This window comes from Nestor notabilis, unplaced genomic scaffold (genome assembly GCF_000696875.1).
Source record: "Nestor notabilis isolate BGI_N333 unplaced genomic scaffold, ASM69687v1 scaffold8125, whole genome shotgun sequence".
In the NCBI taxonomy this organism is placed as follows: domain Eukaryota; kingdom Metazoa; phylum Chordata; class Aves; order Psittaciformes; family Psittacidae; genus Nestor; species Nestor notabilis.
Genome location: NW_009928866.1, coordinates 65,299 through 84,365, shown reverse-complemented (window position 1 = coordinate 84,365; position 19,067 = coordinate 65,299). Strand labels below are relative to the sequence as shown.

At 37.8% G+C, this 19,067-nt stretch overlaps 1 protein-coding gene across 1 annotated transcript in view; it reads right to left on the bottom strand.

The window, feature by feature from the left end:
• The window catches only part of ASPH (aspartate beta-hydroxylase), a 92,124-nt gene that overhangs the window by 23,065 nt on the left and 49,992 nt on the right, over positions 1-19,067 (bottom strand). Inside the window, exons 18-21 of the mRNA XM_010014720.1 lie at positions 9,295-9,376; positions 7,178-7,264; positions 5,500-5,650; positions 4,312-4,448 (exon numbers count right to left, since the gene is read on the bottom strand). Coding sequence (XP_010013022.1) covers positions 4,312-4,448; positions 5,500-5,650; positions 7,178-7,264; positions 9,295-9,376 — 457 coding nt within the window. The remainder of the gene's footprint in view (positions 1-4,311; positions 4,449-5,499; positions 5,651-7,177; positions 7,265-9,294; positions 9,377-19,067) is intronic.

Below are 19,067 nucleotides of genomic sequence, written 5' to 3'. Positions count from 1 at the left end.
TTCAGTATCATTAGTAGCTTTATGTGATATCAATTACATGGTCAAGTTAATCTGCTGTTACACCTCTCGTCTCTTTAAAATAAGGGTGAATGGTCTTATCAGAAACTGTGAGGATCATCACAAGAGCCCTGGCAGTTCATGGAATTACAGATCTGAACGTCTAGCACAGCTGCTAAATAAAAAGCAATGGATAGATGAGCAATTTCTCTTGCCTGAATCCATTTTTGAAGCTACTAAACTTACGCCATGGATAAAATGTCTGCATGCATTACAGCTATTTTTTCTGCCTTTTCCAGTCACTGTCTAACCTAATCTTTCAATCAAAGTAACTGCAAGCAAAACCTCAAGAAGTTCCCTGGGTCAGTTCCCCTGTTTTCTTAAATCTTACTACATCCAAGCAAAACCAAAATCAGCACAATGTGGGTATAAAACCAAAATCAGCACAATGTGGGTATAAAATATTGAGTTAAAACCAGCAGCATTTAACTTTTTTTTTTCCCCCCAGAAAAGCGGTACTATGAAGGATCTATCGATTTGAGAATCTACCTGAAGTCCATAATATGACACACTATTAGCAAAAAAGTGAACCTAGCAAGTCAGAGTAAGGATGAGCTTGACCCCTAGTATAAGAATAGTTTACCACCTTACACGTCTTCTGCCTTTTGACTACAGCATTCTGTGCATAATCATTTTGATACAAGAATCTGTACCTGCAGGGCGAAATTAGGTGACTGACAGAAATATTTATTAGCCATATAAGTTTGTTGCAGTTTCTTTAACTATAGGATAAAGCTATGTGATTAATTAAGACAGTATAGAATTTTCTGTATTACGGTTCATTTAAACTATGCCGAGTCACATTAAGGCATGATCTACATTCAGAGCTCCTAAAGAAAAGTGAAGAGATACAATCAGCAGAAATTACACTGGAAGTATTTAATGTAAATTCTATTACTCTGTTGCTGTTGCTGCATGCAATATTAATTATGTTTAGAAATAAGTTTTACTAAACTGCTCATAGCTCATTAAATATTAATCATGAATATAGAAATTAACCTCTGGGGCTATCAATGGCTAATTAGCCAGGGCAAAGGACTCTGTTAATGTGGGTATTCTGCTTTCGGTACCTGAGATAGCTCAATCAGAGCTGGCTTATGTGTGTCTGTATAACACTGCACTGAGCCATGCAGACATGTCTCAGCATGGCACGCAGAAAAAGTGCTACTAGGAGAGTAACTGGTCTTATAAAATTCTCTTACACTATATTTTACCATTATCTGTAAATCCTTGAAAACAAAAATAGCTCTAAATTCCACGAGGGCTACTTTAAATATTATGTTTTCTTTGAAAATAAAAATAGCTCTGAATTCTACAAGGACTACTTTTATGTTTTCCTGTCCCTAAGTGTAATGTTCAAAAGAAAATGCTTTAATATTAGAAGCAAAATTGAAATTGTCTCCACCTGGACACCATTTTCCACCTGTGGTTCAGCATAAATTCTCGCAAATGCATACTATAAAAGTGTATTTTGTGTTAGGCTATACCACATCACAGGTCTATGTACGAAACTCTCTTGATCTGAGGTGCAGTGTTTACACACATCACTTCGTAGCTGAAAGAAGGAACATACCATATTTCAGAGTTTTGAAATAAAAATGTGATTATGACACTTCAACAGCTGTCAAGACATAACAGATTTGGAATGGAAAATAACAACTGAATGGAAAATAAGCAAACTGGCTATAAGAGTAAAGCAGAAAGTTTTCATTCACTAGGATTCCTTGCGCATCTATTCCAGTTCCTTGGAGATGATGCAAGCTGGATTTAGTCTGGTCTGAAACGGTATATTCTGTAATCCCAATGTAGGGGACAGTGCTTGAAGGGTCCAGCTGGTTGTGTGTGCTCAGCCCAAGCTTACACTGAATTAAGATCAAAATGTTACAGCAGGAAGCAAAGGAGGAAACGGGTACCTTTTGCCCAAGAATCTAGCAGTTTTCTAGGAAATGAGAAATTTGGAGTCCAGATTTGCCTGCACAGAAGAGTGTTAAACTACTTGGGAACTTGCCTGAGGAGCAGAAACAAATACCACATGTACAAGAAGTTAGACAACCACGAGGAATGGAACCAGAGCGGGAATCAACAAAAAGCTAAGCTTTTAGTCAAACAAGGTAAGTGTTCTCTTGATGAGTCCTGAGCTCTGCTCTCTCTTTCTAGATGTCCATGCCTTCTGCATTAAAGACCACTTGAATAAAATGTATGAACAGCCTTCAGTGGCAACCAGAACCCAGGATTTGACAATATTGGAGGCATCTACTGTGCAACACTGAATTCATGCTTCTGTCTGTGCTCTCTTATGTTTTTCTATCAAATGTCTAACTTTTCCTACACTAGTGAGAAGAAGGACTCAATTACGCTACAGAAATTTGCCAGATTTTTAGAAAAATCATGGGAAGAGGAAGATGTCTCCTGGAGGCCTCCAGAACTACCCTTCACAGTTTGCCCTTCTCTTTATTGACTATACAGAGAAACTGAGCAACTATGGTAGGAGCTCCACACAACATACCAATCATCACTTCCTAAACATGCATTGCAACAGCTAAGCAAAGCTGTCAAGAGAAGACTATATAGCCCCTAAGCAATCTGACCAAAATCATGTAAGAAGCCTTCAGCATAACCAAGAATAAAAGCAGATACACGAGCTTCTCTGTGTCTTTGGCTCTGTCTCCTTTCTGTTGGAATTCAGTCTGATGAATAGCCAGAATAATTTTTAAATACAACAAATCCAACTCCTTTTAAAAGGTATTTATTTGTTGCTTTTTTACGAAGACAGAACATTGCTATGATCTATACTATTTCGGTGGTTAGTGAACTGCAAAACAGAGTAATTACATTGGATAAAGCCCATGGAAGCATGGAAAACAACATATTAAAAGCAGACCAGTTCTTATTTTGCATATCTGTTCTTAATCAGAGCAGTTCTTCCGAAGTATATCAAACTCGATATCAAAGTAATTATATAGCAAACTCATTACATTCTTCCATTTATAAAAAGTCTTGTGATTATCTATACTGAGAAATTCTAATAACTATATTGTTTGCAGCAAAATAGTGGAAAACTGAAGAGGAAAATCTTGCTCAAAAGGGGTATGTTTTTGTTTTCAAGTTCCTTGCAGCTTAAGAAGCAGGTTCAGTTAATATAGTCTATCTTTAAAAGCTGACGATTCCAATCCTCTGAGAAATTTTGACAGCAGGCCAAAAATTACCAAACAGAAACATTTTATGGAGGGACCTACAAAGTAGCAAAGCAAACATTATTCCAGCAACATCCCAGACTAGCAGAGGAGCTTGAGGAAAGGAAAAAAAAAAGGTATTATCAGGGTTTGTCTCCTGCTTCTAGCCATGCGGCTGAACATCCTCTTCCTCTTTGAGAAACCACCTGAGATGAGAATCCCCTCAGACTTGATGCAGGGGATGGGAAACTGGGCCATTATTCTCAGGAGGTGGTACTAATCATGCTGACTTGTCTTTGGTCTACATAATCAGTCAGTTACAGTTCCATGCCTGTACTAATGAGTGCTGCAGCAAGTGTGCCAGCATCAACAAGATAATCTCTGATCAGGTACCGACAGCTTGTGCTCTACCAGTGACATCAAGCTCCGCATCTGTCAGAAAGCTTCCAGATGTTAACAGGGTTTCCAGATCACAGAAGCAAGGTGGCCCTTCCTGGCAGTGAAGTTTCCCCAGCCCAATAACCATACTGTAAGATAGGAATAAAAATCCAATGAACTGTCCACACAAGTGTCATGAAAGAAAATCAGAATTTAAGCTCCCTACAAAAATCACAAAAAAAAGGTTAAATGCTGTGTGAATACTGAAATGCTTCATCACATGATTAGAGGAAATGTTCCTATAAGGAAATACATACTTCTGCTTTCCACATCTTACAGGTAAGACATTATTTTAATACTACGTACTACATTTGTGTTGTCAATATATTCCAAACCTTGCTATCACAAGGTATAAGAAATCAAATATTATTAAGCATGTGAAAAACATCTGGATTTTTCTATAAGGCAAAACAGGTAGTGTGACAGTATCAGGAAATCTGTATCAAAATTAGAAGATAATTTAAAATGGCACTAAAAAAACCCCAAAAGCAACCCAAAACAAAACCAAACCATGTATCTATATTAACCCTTCAAAACCTGACATACAAAATGTCTAACAACTGAAAAAGGTATAAGCAAATAGTCTTTAGAATGAACATATGAATGCAAATAATATTTTTCCTTGGCTGGAATAGAAACTCACCTCTTCATACACTTTCTTGGCATTGCCGTTATCTCCTATCAAGAGGTAACCAACACCAAGGTCATTCTTGAACGAAGTATCACTGGGAAATAGCTGAACCAATTTCTGTAGAGTCACCAGCGAACCCCTCATGCGACCTAATTTGATTGAACAAGTCTCAATTACAATTACAGATACGAGTAACAGTAGTAAGATGCTTACACAACATCTAAGAGAACGTAAATCAGAGCCAGCACTTTCACTAACAATCAAGAAGCAGAACTTGAAAAAACCCTTGTGCAGACAGGAGCAGATTCAGCTGCTTGGTTGTCACTGGGGTGTAGCCATACAAGAAATATTTCAGGAAACCACTGCAAATGCATATCGTGCAGTGTTATGGTAACCTCTAGTGGAGAACTGTTCACAGTGTAGCAGTACCAACATTTCTGAAGCTTTGGTTGCTCTCTCCTACACAGATGTTAGGGTGCTCCACAAAATTAGGTAAACATATGAAAATAAATGTAATCTTATTAAGTAATTAAATGCATTTCTAGTGTTAAGCAATAGTTCTATTATATTTCCATTATGAAATTAACCATGCTTTATGTGATTAAAATCAAGTATGTTCCTCGACTTCCTAGATGAGGTCTATTTTAGGAACAGAAAGATCAAAACAAGTTGATATTAAAATCCAACCCATGGGAACAGAACTCTTCTGCAAAGTTGACTGTGCCTCATAGTCTAATCAGCACTTCTTGTACATCACAGAATTGAGATCTAAACTTTCACATGTTATCCCCCGAGTTCAATTTCATTCCTCTCCCTGTTTAATGAAAGTTTACTCTGGGTATGTTTACTCTGTGTAAGCCATTAATTTCCTCATGAGTTCCATCAGCTTCAGTAGAAAGAGAAGATTATTTTCTTTTTTTTCCATCAATAAAAATTTTTTTACCACCTCTCATCATAGCTTCTCATAGCAACCAGTGCAGTGCTGTCCACAGGCACTATCACCAATTATAGCAATTATAGACATTAGTTCCCTAGAAAAAAATTGAAGAATTTTAAAATATTTTCCATAAGCATTTAAGAGATTAGGATCACAAATCCTACCACAATTTCAATGTAACTGGCACTTACAAATCCTTGGTTATCTTTTGAAAGTCTTGCTCACACAAGTCCCATAACTTTCACACCACTCTTGAATCTTACCAAGAAACTGCTGCCTGTCTGCTTCTCTTTTCAAGCTCAGTTTTATCAGATCTGATGGGACATTTGGCAGACTAACCACCTCATCATAGGTGTTGATAGCTTTTTGCAGCATCTCATTACTTCTCATTTTCTCAGCTAAGTCATCTTCAGACTGGAAAGAATCACAAACCCATTATTAGAACACATAATAATCCATCAGGCTTAAAAATAACTTTGTTTTCTTAAAAGGCAAGCTATACGATTGTTAGACTGCAGGAATAACTTTAGAATTGCCTTTAATCTGTATAATTTTGGCATAACAATGAAGAACTTATTTGGTTGCGCTTTATGGTAAGGTAGATTAGTATTATGTTAATTCTTGTTTCCTACAGACTGTTTGAAAACATGAGAAAATTGGCACCTAAAACATACAATAACATGGAATTTTGGTTAATATTTGTAGAATTCATAATTTCTGCTTTTGAAATAGATGAAGCAATCTGTTTTAACAATATGGAAGAAATATAAATTGGTGACTGTGGATTATTCATATGCTAAGCCTCACACTGGCAGCAAGACAGATAAAACCACACCAACAAACATTTCTTTCAAATATTCTGACACTAATGTATTTATACTGTTTCTTAGAAAACTAATTAGAAATTGCCTTTACTCTTGCAGGTGTTGACAGAAAATCTACAACTCTTTTGGAACTTAAATTTGTTGAAGTTCAGGAGCAGACCAAAGGATATATGAGATCTTTACTGTGAAATTACAGCTTTGGTGAAGCTAATGGAAGCTACACTGATTTCACCTCTTGTATGGCATTTTCATGATTTGTTTCTGCAGCTGAAAAAAAATAAGACTATCTCAAATGCTAAATTTTTAAAGCATTAGTTTGAATTGCTTATACAAATGCATGCATGTTCATATGTTCAATGCATTTTTCTCAGAGACTTCAATGTTTTTGTTGTTGTTCATTCTTCTGTCAATTAGCAGAGCAAGGTATAGATGCAACGCAAGCACTGCAGGTGCAGAAGCTCTTATTGATCTGTCTGAATTCAGTCATACACGTTAATGATAATATAGCTTTGACTATGTTAGCTGTATACGCTGTAATAATATCTAGAATCTTTTGGCACTTCTGTCCTTTACTTGTTAACCTTGAGCTACTTTGGAACTATCCTTGAGTACAGGAAAAAACAAACAGCATGGTTACTCAGCCAAACATTTGATCAGGTGGCATTCTTTATCCTTTTAACATTCACTCCACAAAAACTCCAAATCCCCTTCTCTATTCCCACTACGCAAAAAGCGTCATTTAGCTCAGAGATTACATGTTGATTTACCAGCTGCAGCAAACAGTATGTAACAGCTAAGTTCTGCCTGTTGTTCCTGCACTGGGACATTAGCTGGGATTTATCTCTTACCATTCATCTGACAGTTTTCATGAGATGCACAGGACATATCTTATTTTTTTGTTATTTACAATACTTTCCACTAGACTAAAGTTAGACAAAAGCTCCCAAAGTACTTGGAGAAGGACAGAGGACTGAAATAGATACAATATGACAGATCACATAACTTTGTTCTTCCCTAGGAACAGTCATAACATTAAAAATGAAATCTGACTGGGAACTCCATTGTTAAAAAAGGTTTATTTTCTCTTTTTTAATATTATGGCTTTTTTTTTTAGTACCTGTGCTTTCCCATATCTTGCTCGAGGACTCTGTGGGTATTGATTCACTAGTGTCTCAAAGGCCCTTAGAGCTTCTTCAACTTTTCCCTGGAAAGTAGAGATATTTGTCAGCAATTTTATCTAATAAAAATGCTGAAGGTGGCACAGCGTAATAACACATAGTTTCCCCAATTAAATAAAAAATAAAAACAAAACAAAAAGATGGACACAATCAACAGTTTTCATTCATATTTTTGTTGGGATTGCTGTTTATTTAAGAGAAATTTGTTATTATTATTTATGAAACAATACTATCCATTTCCCATGGTTAAAATGAATGGCTTTGTTTTTATTTTATTCACTTTCCCTTTCTTGTCTGGAAAGAGTACTGAGATGACAATAACCTGTCTATATAACAGTGTAAAGGTTCTATTGCTAGGAACAAAATCCAAGCTGAATGTAACAGAGAATAAAATAGAAGTTCTAGACATACATGGAAATTTCCTCTCTGCACACCTCACGTGATGAACAGTATTGTAACTATGTTTTTTCTAGAGGAAATAGTGTAAACTCATCCATATTGTGTGGCTATTTCCTCCACATGTTCTGCATAAGAGTGTTCCTCAGGGCATCTCACGTGTGCTCTGTGTCTCTTCCATGCCTTATACAAAGTCCAAATGTAACTATGGTATATTCTCATGACTGATGCTGACTAACAAGTAAGGATGGAAGTTGAGAAGAACCAGCTGTGCTGTTAAATGGGAGCTAAGCACTGCTTGGCAAAATTTGGCATCAGATCTCACTGCCATTTCCAACACTTAGAGCTTTATAAATATGAGTAGACTATTAAACACAACTGCCTTGCTATCTTCAAATACTCCATATGTCTGATTTCCCAATAAATTTATCCTGCTTCCTACAAGGCAAGCATGATTGCCTGCAACTCACCAAGAGACACAGGCAGGAAAAGAGAGTCAGCCAAGCGACCCTACAGGCTCATCAAAAGTTTCTGTTGTGCCTTTCTCTGATCAACCAGTTGTTTAAGTCCAAGAAGCATGAAAATGCTTTTTATTTTTGTATTCTAACACATAAACAAGGCTCCTAGTGAAGAGCAGCAGCAGTGGCAGGCTGAGGTTAGTGCTCTCTATGTAGCAGTCCTTCAGCCTCATCACAGACTCCTGGGTTGCACAGACAGCAAAGTAAAGCTAAAAATGCACAGTCAGTCTTCTGAAAATAAAGGATATTCCTACACCTGCTATAATTAGAATAGTTTTTATTGTACTGTACTGAAAATGAGTTTGAGCCATCTCAAATCCAGGGTACAGACCTACATGTGCTAGGACTGTCTGTGAGGCATATCAGTTCTTACAAGATTTACATTCAAAAGACTCAAGATGTCTCATTTCTAATAGTCATATAGCCTTGCTTCACTATTTAACCTGACATCTGGAAAAGGGACATCTCTGCAAAGGTCTTGTTTTCTGAAACACTCAAAAGAATAAAATTGGAAGTTATCAAAGGAGACGACTGAAGTTTTTGTTGGGGTTTGTTTGTTTGTTTGCTTTTCATAGTCAAGTTTTTTAATTCAGAACTACCAAAACTGATGGTTCTTAATGTCTTGGTGTCACTGCTGAGAGGCAGGAAGAACTGCTTCATGCTCTAAGGAGCAGAGACACTCACAGGAGGCACATAGAATCCCAACAGAAACAGTGCCTACTAAAAAGATGTGCACCTAATGCTTACGTAACGTATGAACAGAGAGATTAACATGCTTATATTATTTAAGTTCTCTGATAATAGTTGACTACTCAAATGGACAACAGTGATAGGACAGAATTAAACCTGTTCCATGTGACTAATTTAAGCAGTTTTTTGATGAAAGGAATTCAACAGTTAAGCTAAGTATTTTCAAGGTTAAAGGTGAGCAAACACACATAAACAGACATACATTTTTGACTTCAAAAAATTTAAGCTAAACTATTCAGCAGAAATGAAACCTGAAGGACAAATATGCACTGAATATTTAATTTTAAAAAGTTTATCTCACAGAAACTAATCTGAAAGTAATTCTCCCTTTTTCTAAATTTATTTTTGCCCACTGTCTACTGTCTTGAGTGAAACATTCAAAACTTACTTACTTTTTTACGTAGTTTTTCTGCAGCATCTAGTTCAGCCTTAATGGTCTTATCAAACTTGTTTAAAAGCTTTGGCTTCTTCTTTCTACCTAGAAGAGATTAAAAAACCACACAGTTCATTACTTTTTTCATATTTCACACCAATTGTTTGGAATCATAGAATAGTTAGGGTTGAAAAGGACCTTAAGATCATCTAGTTCCAACTCCCCTGCCATGAGCAGGGACACCACACACTAAATCATGTTGCCCAAGGCTCTGTCCAGCCTGGCCTTGAACACCTCCAGGGTTGGAGCATTCACAACTTCCTTGGGCAACCCATTCCAGTGCCTCACCACCCTCACTATGAAGAACTTCTTCCTTATATCCAACCTAAACTTCCCCTGTTTAAGTTTAAAGCCATTACCCCTTGTCCTACCACTACAGTCCCTAATGAAGAGTCCCTCCCAGCATCCTTATAGGCCCCCTTCAGGTACTGGAAGGCTGCTATGAGGTCTCTCCAGGCTGAACAGCCCCAACTTTCTCAGCCTGTCTTCATCCGGGAGGTGCTCCAGTCCTCTTATCATCCTCATGGCCCTCCTCTGGACTTGCTCCAACAGTTCCATGTCCTTTTTATGTTGAGGACACCAGAACTGTACACAATACTGCAAGTGAGGTCTCAGGAGAGCAGAGTAGAGGGGCAGGATCACCTCCTTTGACCTGCTGGTCACGCTTCTTTTGATACAGCCCAGGATACGGTTGGCTTTCTGCAATAAATAAAGCTTAACTAGTGATTACCAAAGTGCATGATTTTCAAATAAGGCAGTTGGTATTGATTATTTATTTATTACAGTCACAAATGCCTGTATGAAAAAGCAATGTTCAGTCATTCCAACTGAATAACTTTGCAGTTGAGTTTTTGAGAATGCATTTTTCACCACATATGTTCAAGGATTTTTTTTTTTCCAACTAGTACAATTGAAATGGAAGAATAAAGAGAACTGCTATTTTGCGATATAATGTTATTATGAAAAATATCATTACCAGGACATGTTAGTAATTTCTAAAGTTGTGCCTATATACATCTGCTTCTTTGCCTAAAGCAGTTAGGAGAGTTGACAGAAATCAGTTACTTGGGGAAGGACAAAAAGTCACATAGTACAAATTCCTGCTAAAAACATGTTCAATGCTGAAATGCCTGATCAAGACCTCCTTAAGTGATCAAGTTTCCACAGTTTAGCATGCTATCACACACTAGCAGAACAGCGGCAGTACGTAGCAAACCTTAAAGTAAATTGTATTTGAAGCAAATTGAAGTAAATTGTGTCAATTTAAACAGCTATTTACTTCATAGCAGTTCACTCTTAAACTATGTCTATTTGGTTGCATTAAGTATATTAGATGTTAAAAAAATGCAAATACACTGAAGGATATGACAGTACAGAAGTGCTTTTCTCCACATTTGCTATAGCTATTAGAAAAACCCCAGCCTTTTCTGATATAAGTAAGGGAAATACATATGGCTGATACAAGTAACTACTAATTATGTATATCTGTAATTAATAGCAGATATTGCTGCTTAAATTATGCATTAATGTTTTTCCTCTGTATGGACATGAATAGCATGAAAAGAGGTAAAAATATTGTTTTCTTTGAAGAAGTTTAAACAGGGAATGCTGTAACTGGTATGTGTGAAGTTGAACTCAAACACCATACAACTTCACAATACAAGACTGCTACAATGCTGTAAGCAAGTATTTTGGATAACAAGGTATTGTAACTAACCATGTTTTATTCTGCTTCCCAAGTCCTTGGGTGCATGCTTCAGGAATGATAAGAGCCACCCACATGCTACTGGAAGCTGTGCTCATGATTCATTAAATGATCCTCTCTCTGAGACTCTGATGCTACACAGAGCTTGAGGCAGACAAAACATGTCATCTACTTTAAACTTGAGAAAAACTAATGCCTTAGTTACTGCTAAACCAATGCTAACCCCATCCAAGCACTAGAGGATCTCATGACCTCATGAGTCTGAGCTGCTTCTGTACGAGATGAAAAAAAACCAAAACCCAAAACAAAACCCACCATCAACTTGACTACCTGTGGTTCTTTGTCTAAGACTTTATTGTCATTATCAACATTGAATTCAGATAGCTCTGCATGAAGAGAGGTTTTTACGTTACCTTTATAATCCACTCTGCATCATCGGTATGCACAGTTAAATAGGTGATATTGCTTTTCAGAGGCAGGGGGTAAAGAGAATTTAAGCAAGATTGAAGCTATCCTACTAAATACCATTTACTTATTCATAAAAGTTGTACGAAGCTTTAAATATAAAAATGTATTAAGATCTATAAAGGAAAGCTACTAATGAAGCAATGCATAAGGATTATTATATTCCTGTTGATCCTTCTTATAGCAGACATTACTGTAATTTTCCAAGGCATTAGCTACCAAGAAGTTTAGAAAGAAAAAACTCCTGATAGGACTTTATTCCTTTTTCAATATAAACTACCAAATAGCACATTTTAATATATTCATTTTACTTCCATAAATACTTCAGGAATTTAGTTATCATGAAGCTGAACTGACTAAAGAGCTGGTTTCTTCGCTTTTTCTCTTTTTTTTTTTTTAATATAATAATGTAGATGTTTTTAATGTCCTTTATTCATTCTCCATAGATAATATAGTAGAAATGTGTTTCAATCTGTGGCTGATTCCAGTCTTCTTGTGTCTTACTTTAATATTGTCTATTTCATAGGAAAGTGAAAATTTTCATGCAGTTATTATAATGAGAATTACAGAATGGTTAAGGCTGGAAGGGACCACCAGGGGTCACCTAGTCCAACCTCCCTGCTCAAGCACGGACACCTAGAGCACATTACTCAGGATTGTGTCCAAACAGCTCTTAAATATCCCCAGGGAAGAAGACTCCACAACCTTTCTGGGCAACCTATTCCAGTGCTCAGCCATCCTCACAGTAAAGATTTTCTTCCTCATGTTCAGGTGGAACTTCCTGTGGTTTAATTTATATCTGTTGCCTCTGGTCCTTTTGTTTGGCACCACCTAGAAGAGCCCCATCATCTTGACACCCTCTCTTCAGATACTTAAACACATCCACCAGATACTCCGAGACTTCTCTTCTCTAGACTGAATAGGCCCAGCTCCCTCAGCTTTTCTTCATACGAAAGATGCTCCAAACTTTCACCGTTCCAGTAGCCCTTCACTGGACTTGCTCCAGGAACATCAGGTCTCTCTTGTACTGGGTAGCCCAGAACTGGACACAGCAGTCCAGATGAGGTCTCATCTCCCTTGACCTGCTGGCAATCTCTTCCTAATGCAGCCCAGTGCACTGCTGGCCTTCTTGGCCTCAAGGGCACATGGCTGGCCCATAGACAACTTCTTGTCCACCAGGACCGCCAGGTCCCTCTCTGCAGAGCTATTTTCCAGCAGGTCAGCTCCCAGCCTGTACTGGTACATGGGGTTTGTCCTGCCCAGGTGCAGGACCCAGCACTTGCCTTTGTTGAATTTCAAAGGTTCCTCTCTGCCCATCTCTCCAGCCCGCCTAGATCCTTCCGAATAACAGCACAGCACTCTGGGGTATCAGCCACTCCTCCCAGTTTCATATTGCCATCAAGCTTGCTGAGCAGGTAGTCTATCCCCTCGTCCAAGTCACTGACAATGACTATGGAGCACTCCACTGGCTCTGTTCCAAGTATTCATACCCCTTGAATCCAGCAAAACTCATAGAAACAGCTCTCATCATGACAGCAAGTATCCTTCCATCCCAAGACCTTGAGACCACAGTGACTAACAGGTATGGTCAAGACTTTCTGACATAACATCACTGGGCCTGAAAAGAAAAATCAGTAACACACAAAAGGTTTGTTGGGTTTTGTGTTATTATTTTTTTTTTTTTTTGTCCTTTTCTAAAAATATGCCAGCTCAGTCCAAGAAACCATTGTTCCTTCTAAGGTCTAGCTTGCTCAACGGTAGGTGTGGATGAACACAAACGCACCAAACCAGGGAGCCAATAAAAGCAAGTGTTCCTGAGGACTTTTAGGTTGGTTGAGCTCACAGCTGCTGACGCTGTGAAAGTGTCATTTCTTGTTAGCAGGAAAACTGAGGCATGTCAGCTCCTGTGGATACATGATCTGGGGAGCTTCCAGCTGGACATCACCACAAAACACTTGGTTTGTTCTTGTTCTCCAAGTAGGAGGCTGTACATACAAGAAATGATGAAAAGCCACAACTAAAATGTCAATTTTCAGTTTTCATGGCACGAATGAAAAACTTTATCTAAGAAACTGTGTATTTACTAATATGGGAAAGCTATTTGTCAGCTTTCTAACTTCTAGTATTCATGGAAAGACAGGGTCATTTGGTCCTTCTTGAACTCAGTAATCATGGCACCAGTGAGGTTCCTTTGAGGCAAAGGAAAGATGCTTTCCCACCCACCAAGAATACTCTTTCCACAATTCCTTTGACATTACGAGAAGATGAGACAGAAACAGCTCAGAAGAAAAAGAGAATGAAAATCTTACAAGTGTGGCTCAGACCTATGACATCTTTCCCCTTATATCTGATTTCAGTGATGCACTGGAAGAACCTTTTGCCACCCCCATTAAAAAAAACCAAGTAGTTTCTTCCCATTTTCAGTGCAATTACATATCAGCTCTAGAGCAGCAGGAGATCAATATGAAAAGCTGGAAAGGAGCTGTTAACATAAATATTATTCAGCTGCTAGGCACCAATATAACACAGCAAACATTATATAACGAGCAGTCATTTTCATCTCCCGTTCTACTCCTATGTTAAAGGATTCACCAGGGAGCTTTCAGTGTAACCATCAAGCATTCCTCTATATTAACCAGATAGCCTGCTATCTCCCTGCAGGGGTATTTTAATAAATTATCCATTGCCTTCTTCCAGTGTAATAATCTTTTAGCAGATGTGACCCAATATATTAAATTTAATGTTACAAAGAACTTATCTGTTTCAGAAGATAAAATCATGCAGTTTTTCTTTAACGACTTAGATTTCACCATGTAGCTGAAGCAATGTAGTTTGCTACTAGAAGAGGGGTACATACTACTCTGTAAAAAGTAGCTACAGAGATGAAAAGAGTAAATTATTTTCTTTATCACCATACTCAGGACAAAGAATAAAAGGCTTAAAATTGCTACAGCATCAAATTTGGTTTGAATATCAGGAACTAATATCTCTGAGCAAGTACAGTAGAATAGATTGCTGAAGGTGGTTGTGAAATTCTAATTCCTGGAAATTTGTAAGAACAAGGTATATAAGCATCTGCCAGGAACCATGCACACAGTTGATAAGATCTTTGGTCAACAGAATAGGCAAAGTAAGCCTTAGGGTCCCACCCAGTCTTATTTCCTACCATGTCTGTAATATACTGCTATACATCAATGTGCTTTAGTGCTAAGGCTATAATTACACAGAGAACTTCCATTCTCTCACTTGTTAATTAAAGAAATTCCCCTAGAAGCTCACTGTGCCAGTCATCACTGTGACTGAGATTCCTCCTAGCCTTATGCCAGTAACAGAATATTGAAGTTCAAAACCAAACGGATCAGTTGCAGGTTTTCTGATTTGTCTAACAATCATGCGTTTATGTTCTACAGTTTCTACTCATCCATTAAACTTCTGTTCTCTTTCCTTTCTCCCATCATCCTCTTCTTCAGCATCTCCCTCCTCAATCTTTATGCCCTACCACATTTCTTCTCTTTCATTTCTACACTTGCTCACAATTTGTTCTGCTTTCCAGCTCTCCCTATGTGTCCCCAAACTTGTTCTAAGATAGCTGTCTTCTTCCATACATATTGCTAATGTCCTTGTTCAAGGGTCTTTTCCCCTAAACCTTTTTGCCCCAAATCCCTGTTACTCACCATCTATTATGCTGCTACTCTCAGTCTCTGCTGTGTACTTCAGAAAATGATTAGGGCCATAAGCAGTCATAAGAGTGACTCAAGGAAAGATGAATGCAAGTGACAAAGCCTCTTTGCTGTCACATAATTACATGTGCCCCATACCAAATGCTGCTGACAAGCATAAATATCCCTTTTTGAGAAACACTTCACCTATTTCTACACTTGATGCAGCACTGTGCTAATTGCCTGCAGATTACCATATCCTGAGCAAGAAGCAATATAACCACTCAGCTCAGCTGCAGTACCTGATGGCATAGCTCTTTGCTCTCTAGCTAAAAGGTCATTCATTTAGTCATCACTTGAGAATGTCACCAGTGCTGTGACAGCTTAAAATTAAGGCAACTAAATCTGGGTTTCTCTATGTAGACACCTAAACACTTCTGTAATCTCTAGAAATCTAGTCATTACAGCCCATGAAGCCTAAAATGTGAGTTCAGCATGAAGTAAACAACTACTAGGTGATTAGCTGAATGCTCCACTGACTGTACAGATAACCACTGTATATAATGAAGTTTGGACACCACACCAGCACATGCATCCACATGCACATGTCCAGATCTGGAACTGAGACCCATCCAAGTTGTTCTCCTCACTCACTGACATTACTGTTAGATGCTAACTCTTACTCCCACAGACTGTTTGGAAGCCAATAGTGTGAACGCTGAAAGACCCAGGAAATGGTTCATTCCTTCCTTTCAGGACTTCATCTCACAAAGTTCAGAGCTGCAAGGAATGGAAATTCTGCTCAGGTCTGAAAATCTAGATCAGAATATGTCATCTGCTTTGAGATACATGGAGATACAGCAGCAAACAGGGACTGGGCAGGGGATGGATAATGAAATATACAGGCCAAACTCGAAACGTGTCTCCATCGATTATTAGCCAGCATGTGCATGTATGAGCTAGTATTTTATAGCTGTTAATTACTACATGCTCTTGCGGAGGAAAAAATATATACTAAGTTCACAAGAAAAGCTTTTTGGTTTACTTTTTTATTTTTTTTTTCCGTTTAAACACTGGGGAGAAAAAGAAAGTATCAAATAAACCAGTGCAAAGTACATCTCGTGAAGCTACTGAATCTTTTCCTTGAAACCTTCCAAAAAATCAATTTTTAGAAAGCCATTTTCAAAATGACTTTTCCAGTGCAAAATTTAATTTCAGAAAAGCTATAAGTGATTAAAAACAGTGCCTTGTGATAGAAAGCACTATCAATTACTGGTGCTATTATTAGCTTTTTCTCCTAAAACAAAAGGCTAGTAACATTAACAATAAAGTTCTGTAAATCTTCATGTGAAGCAGATCTATCTTTTTTAAATAACTGTCCAGACAAACAGCATCAGGTAAATAACTTTGCAACTTTTATGTTGATTTTATTCACAGAATTATAATGCAAGCATGATTTCGTGATGCTTTACAACTTATAATATAAAAAGATACTTAAGGAAATAACAATCAAGGAGTGAAACTTTCCTAAAATTTCTAGCCAAATGTCTTCAAATGATCAAATGTCTGTATGTTCCTGTAGAACTGAGCAGAACACAAGGCTTGAAATTGGCGTAAAATGCCAAGTAAGCCAATTATGTTAATGTGATAAGTGCATTCAAACCAATTACATCAAGTACCAGGGGAAAAAACGTATGGAAAAAAAAACAGCGAAGACAGGTACATGGCAAAAAATTGATTACATCTGACCATAAGTCCAAAACAACACAGAACAAACTGGTAGAAATACTGTTACAAACTAGTAGAAATATTATATCAGAAATAACTAGTAAGAATACTTCTGTAATGGACTAAATGAGCCTCCTGTAGCCTCCAGAGAAGGGGAGGCTAAGGAAAACCTTATTCTCCTAAAAGAGCAAACACCCTGACTTGACTGATCAGACATCAGCCTGATATCTCAAAAGAGTTAATACCTACATTAACAAGCACTGAACAAAAATATTGAATATTATCATAATTATCTTTGATGATTCATACACTTTCTTTTTGTCCTAAAGTTACATTGGCATTTTAACAGCAAGTTATTTTTAAGTGGGTCTCAGATATTGTCTACACTGTGAAGACTTCAATTAGTTGTTTTCTGAAAAGATCATTTAAAGGATGGGGTACCTCTAACACAACACATAGCATGAATTGATCTGTCTTTACTGACATCCTCTGAACCTCTGATTAAAGGACACAGACATTTTTGTTCCTGAGCAAAGTAAGAGGGAGACAATATCACACTGCTATTAAAAATCTCAGAACAATTAGTGCTTATCTCGAAAAACCAGTATGCGCTTCCATATACTTAACACAAATCAGCTCTCACTCCTGTGCCTCATAAAAAGTTGGGAGCAGATATTCTACAATTCTGTGATTTGATTCTGACATGATAAGCATTGTCAGGAATGAGGATACCACAGTGGGGTGGTTAGCTGACGTGCAACTGTGGCCAGGAAAAATTCTCAGCTGGGGCTAGCTCAGGCCATTTTCCGCCATTCTTGCTGCCCTTTTCTCCTCTTCAAGCATCTTTTGCTCTCAGTACTATTATCTTGCCTAAGCCCTCTGACAATAACATCACAGCCTCTGAGGGTGTGAGGAGAGAAAACGAGGACAGAATGACACTGCTTCTTCTCTAACAAACCACCTCACAAGTGGGCTTTACCTCTTGTGATTAGTTTTATATGTTTATTCCTATTGTCATTATAGCATGTTAAGGGAGCTTTCCTGGTGGCTTCACCTATCTTGCATCTGCTACTACTGGCATTCAAAACAGAAAGCAGCTACAACTGGTTTTTAGTTAATTACTCATACACACAAATATTCAAGATAAACCACAGTCTTCACAGCCACCTTGAGGACACATAGTCTCCAGTTTTTGCATTGAAAACTACACTGAAACAACCCTTTTGCACTGACTGTAAGCTGTGCTTACGACTAGCAGGTAAGTTTTAAGGTTTAAACTGTAGAGGTTCTAATCATACAATGATGTCTCTATTTCTCTCGCACATTGACAAAAGTAGACAAGTGGGGGGTGCCATCTCGAAGCCTAATCTGAAATAAAACCTCCTCATGTGATGTGGTCTCATAGCCACTCCCAGGAAAGGCTCCTCCTGCCAGTTCTCCTTAAACTGTCAAATTCTAAGGAAGCCATTTCCAAGGAAGCCATAGGCTCAGTTTTCTAAACACCCTCCTATCCCTGCTGTGATACAAACTCAGTAATAATGCCCTTAGCAACTTGTGGATGGGTGCCTTAGAAGACAAAAATAACTAAATAAATTAGATAAAAGATGATCACAGTCTGTGTAATTTTTCCAAGTAATTTTGTGACTTTCTGTTTCACCAATTCCCCCCACCTCCTCCCTCAAATACTCTGACCTTCCCAGTCCAAGTTTCAAAGTTTCAGTTATGGGCTGAAAAACATATATATACATTAGTAGACCAACCACTTTTACCCATAATTCAAAATTTACTCAAGTAATTCTCCTCTCTCCTCATACTGGCCCATATAGCTGGCCCATATAGTTACCCAAATTAGTTTTTGAAATTGTTCTGCCTCTCAGTGGGTGCTCGAATGAGAATTTGATGATGATGAAAAACTCCTGTCACTGTCCTGTTGTTTGGGAAGCTCATTAGGTGAGATACAGATAGTGTAAGTGATCCACTTGGTTTATGGGCTTCTATAAATGATAACTTAGAAGGTATAAAAACAAGTAACTGCATCTCAACAATATAAAGCCAGTAGCAGTACAATAATTAAAAGATCCTTCTAAACTGTACTGGTAGGACAAACCCTCTATAATCAACTTATCTAGGGAAGCAATCAGACAATAAAAAGCGAGGCATTTTAGGGACTAATAA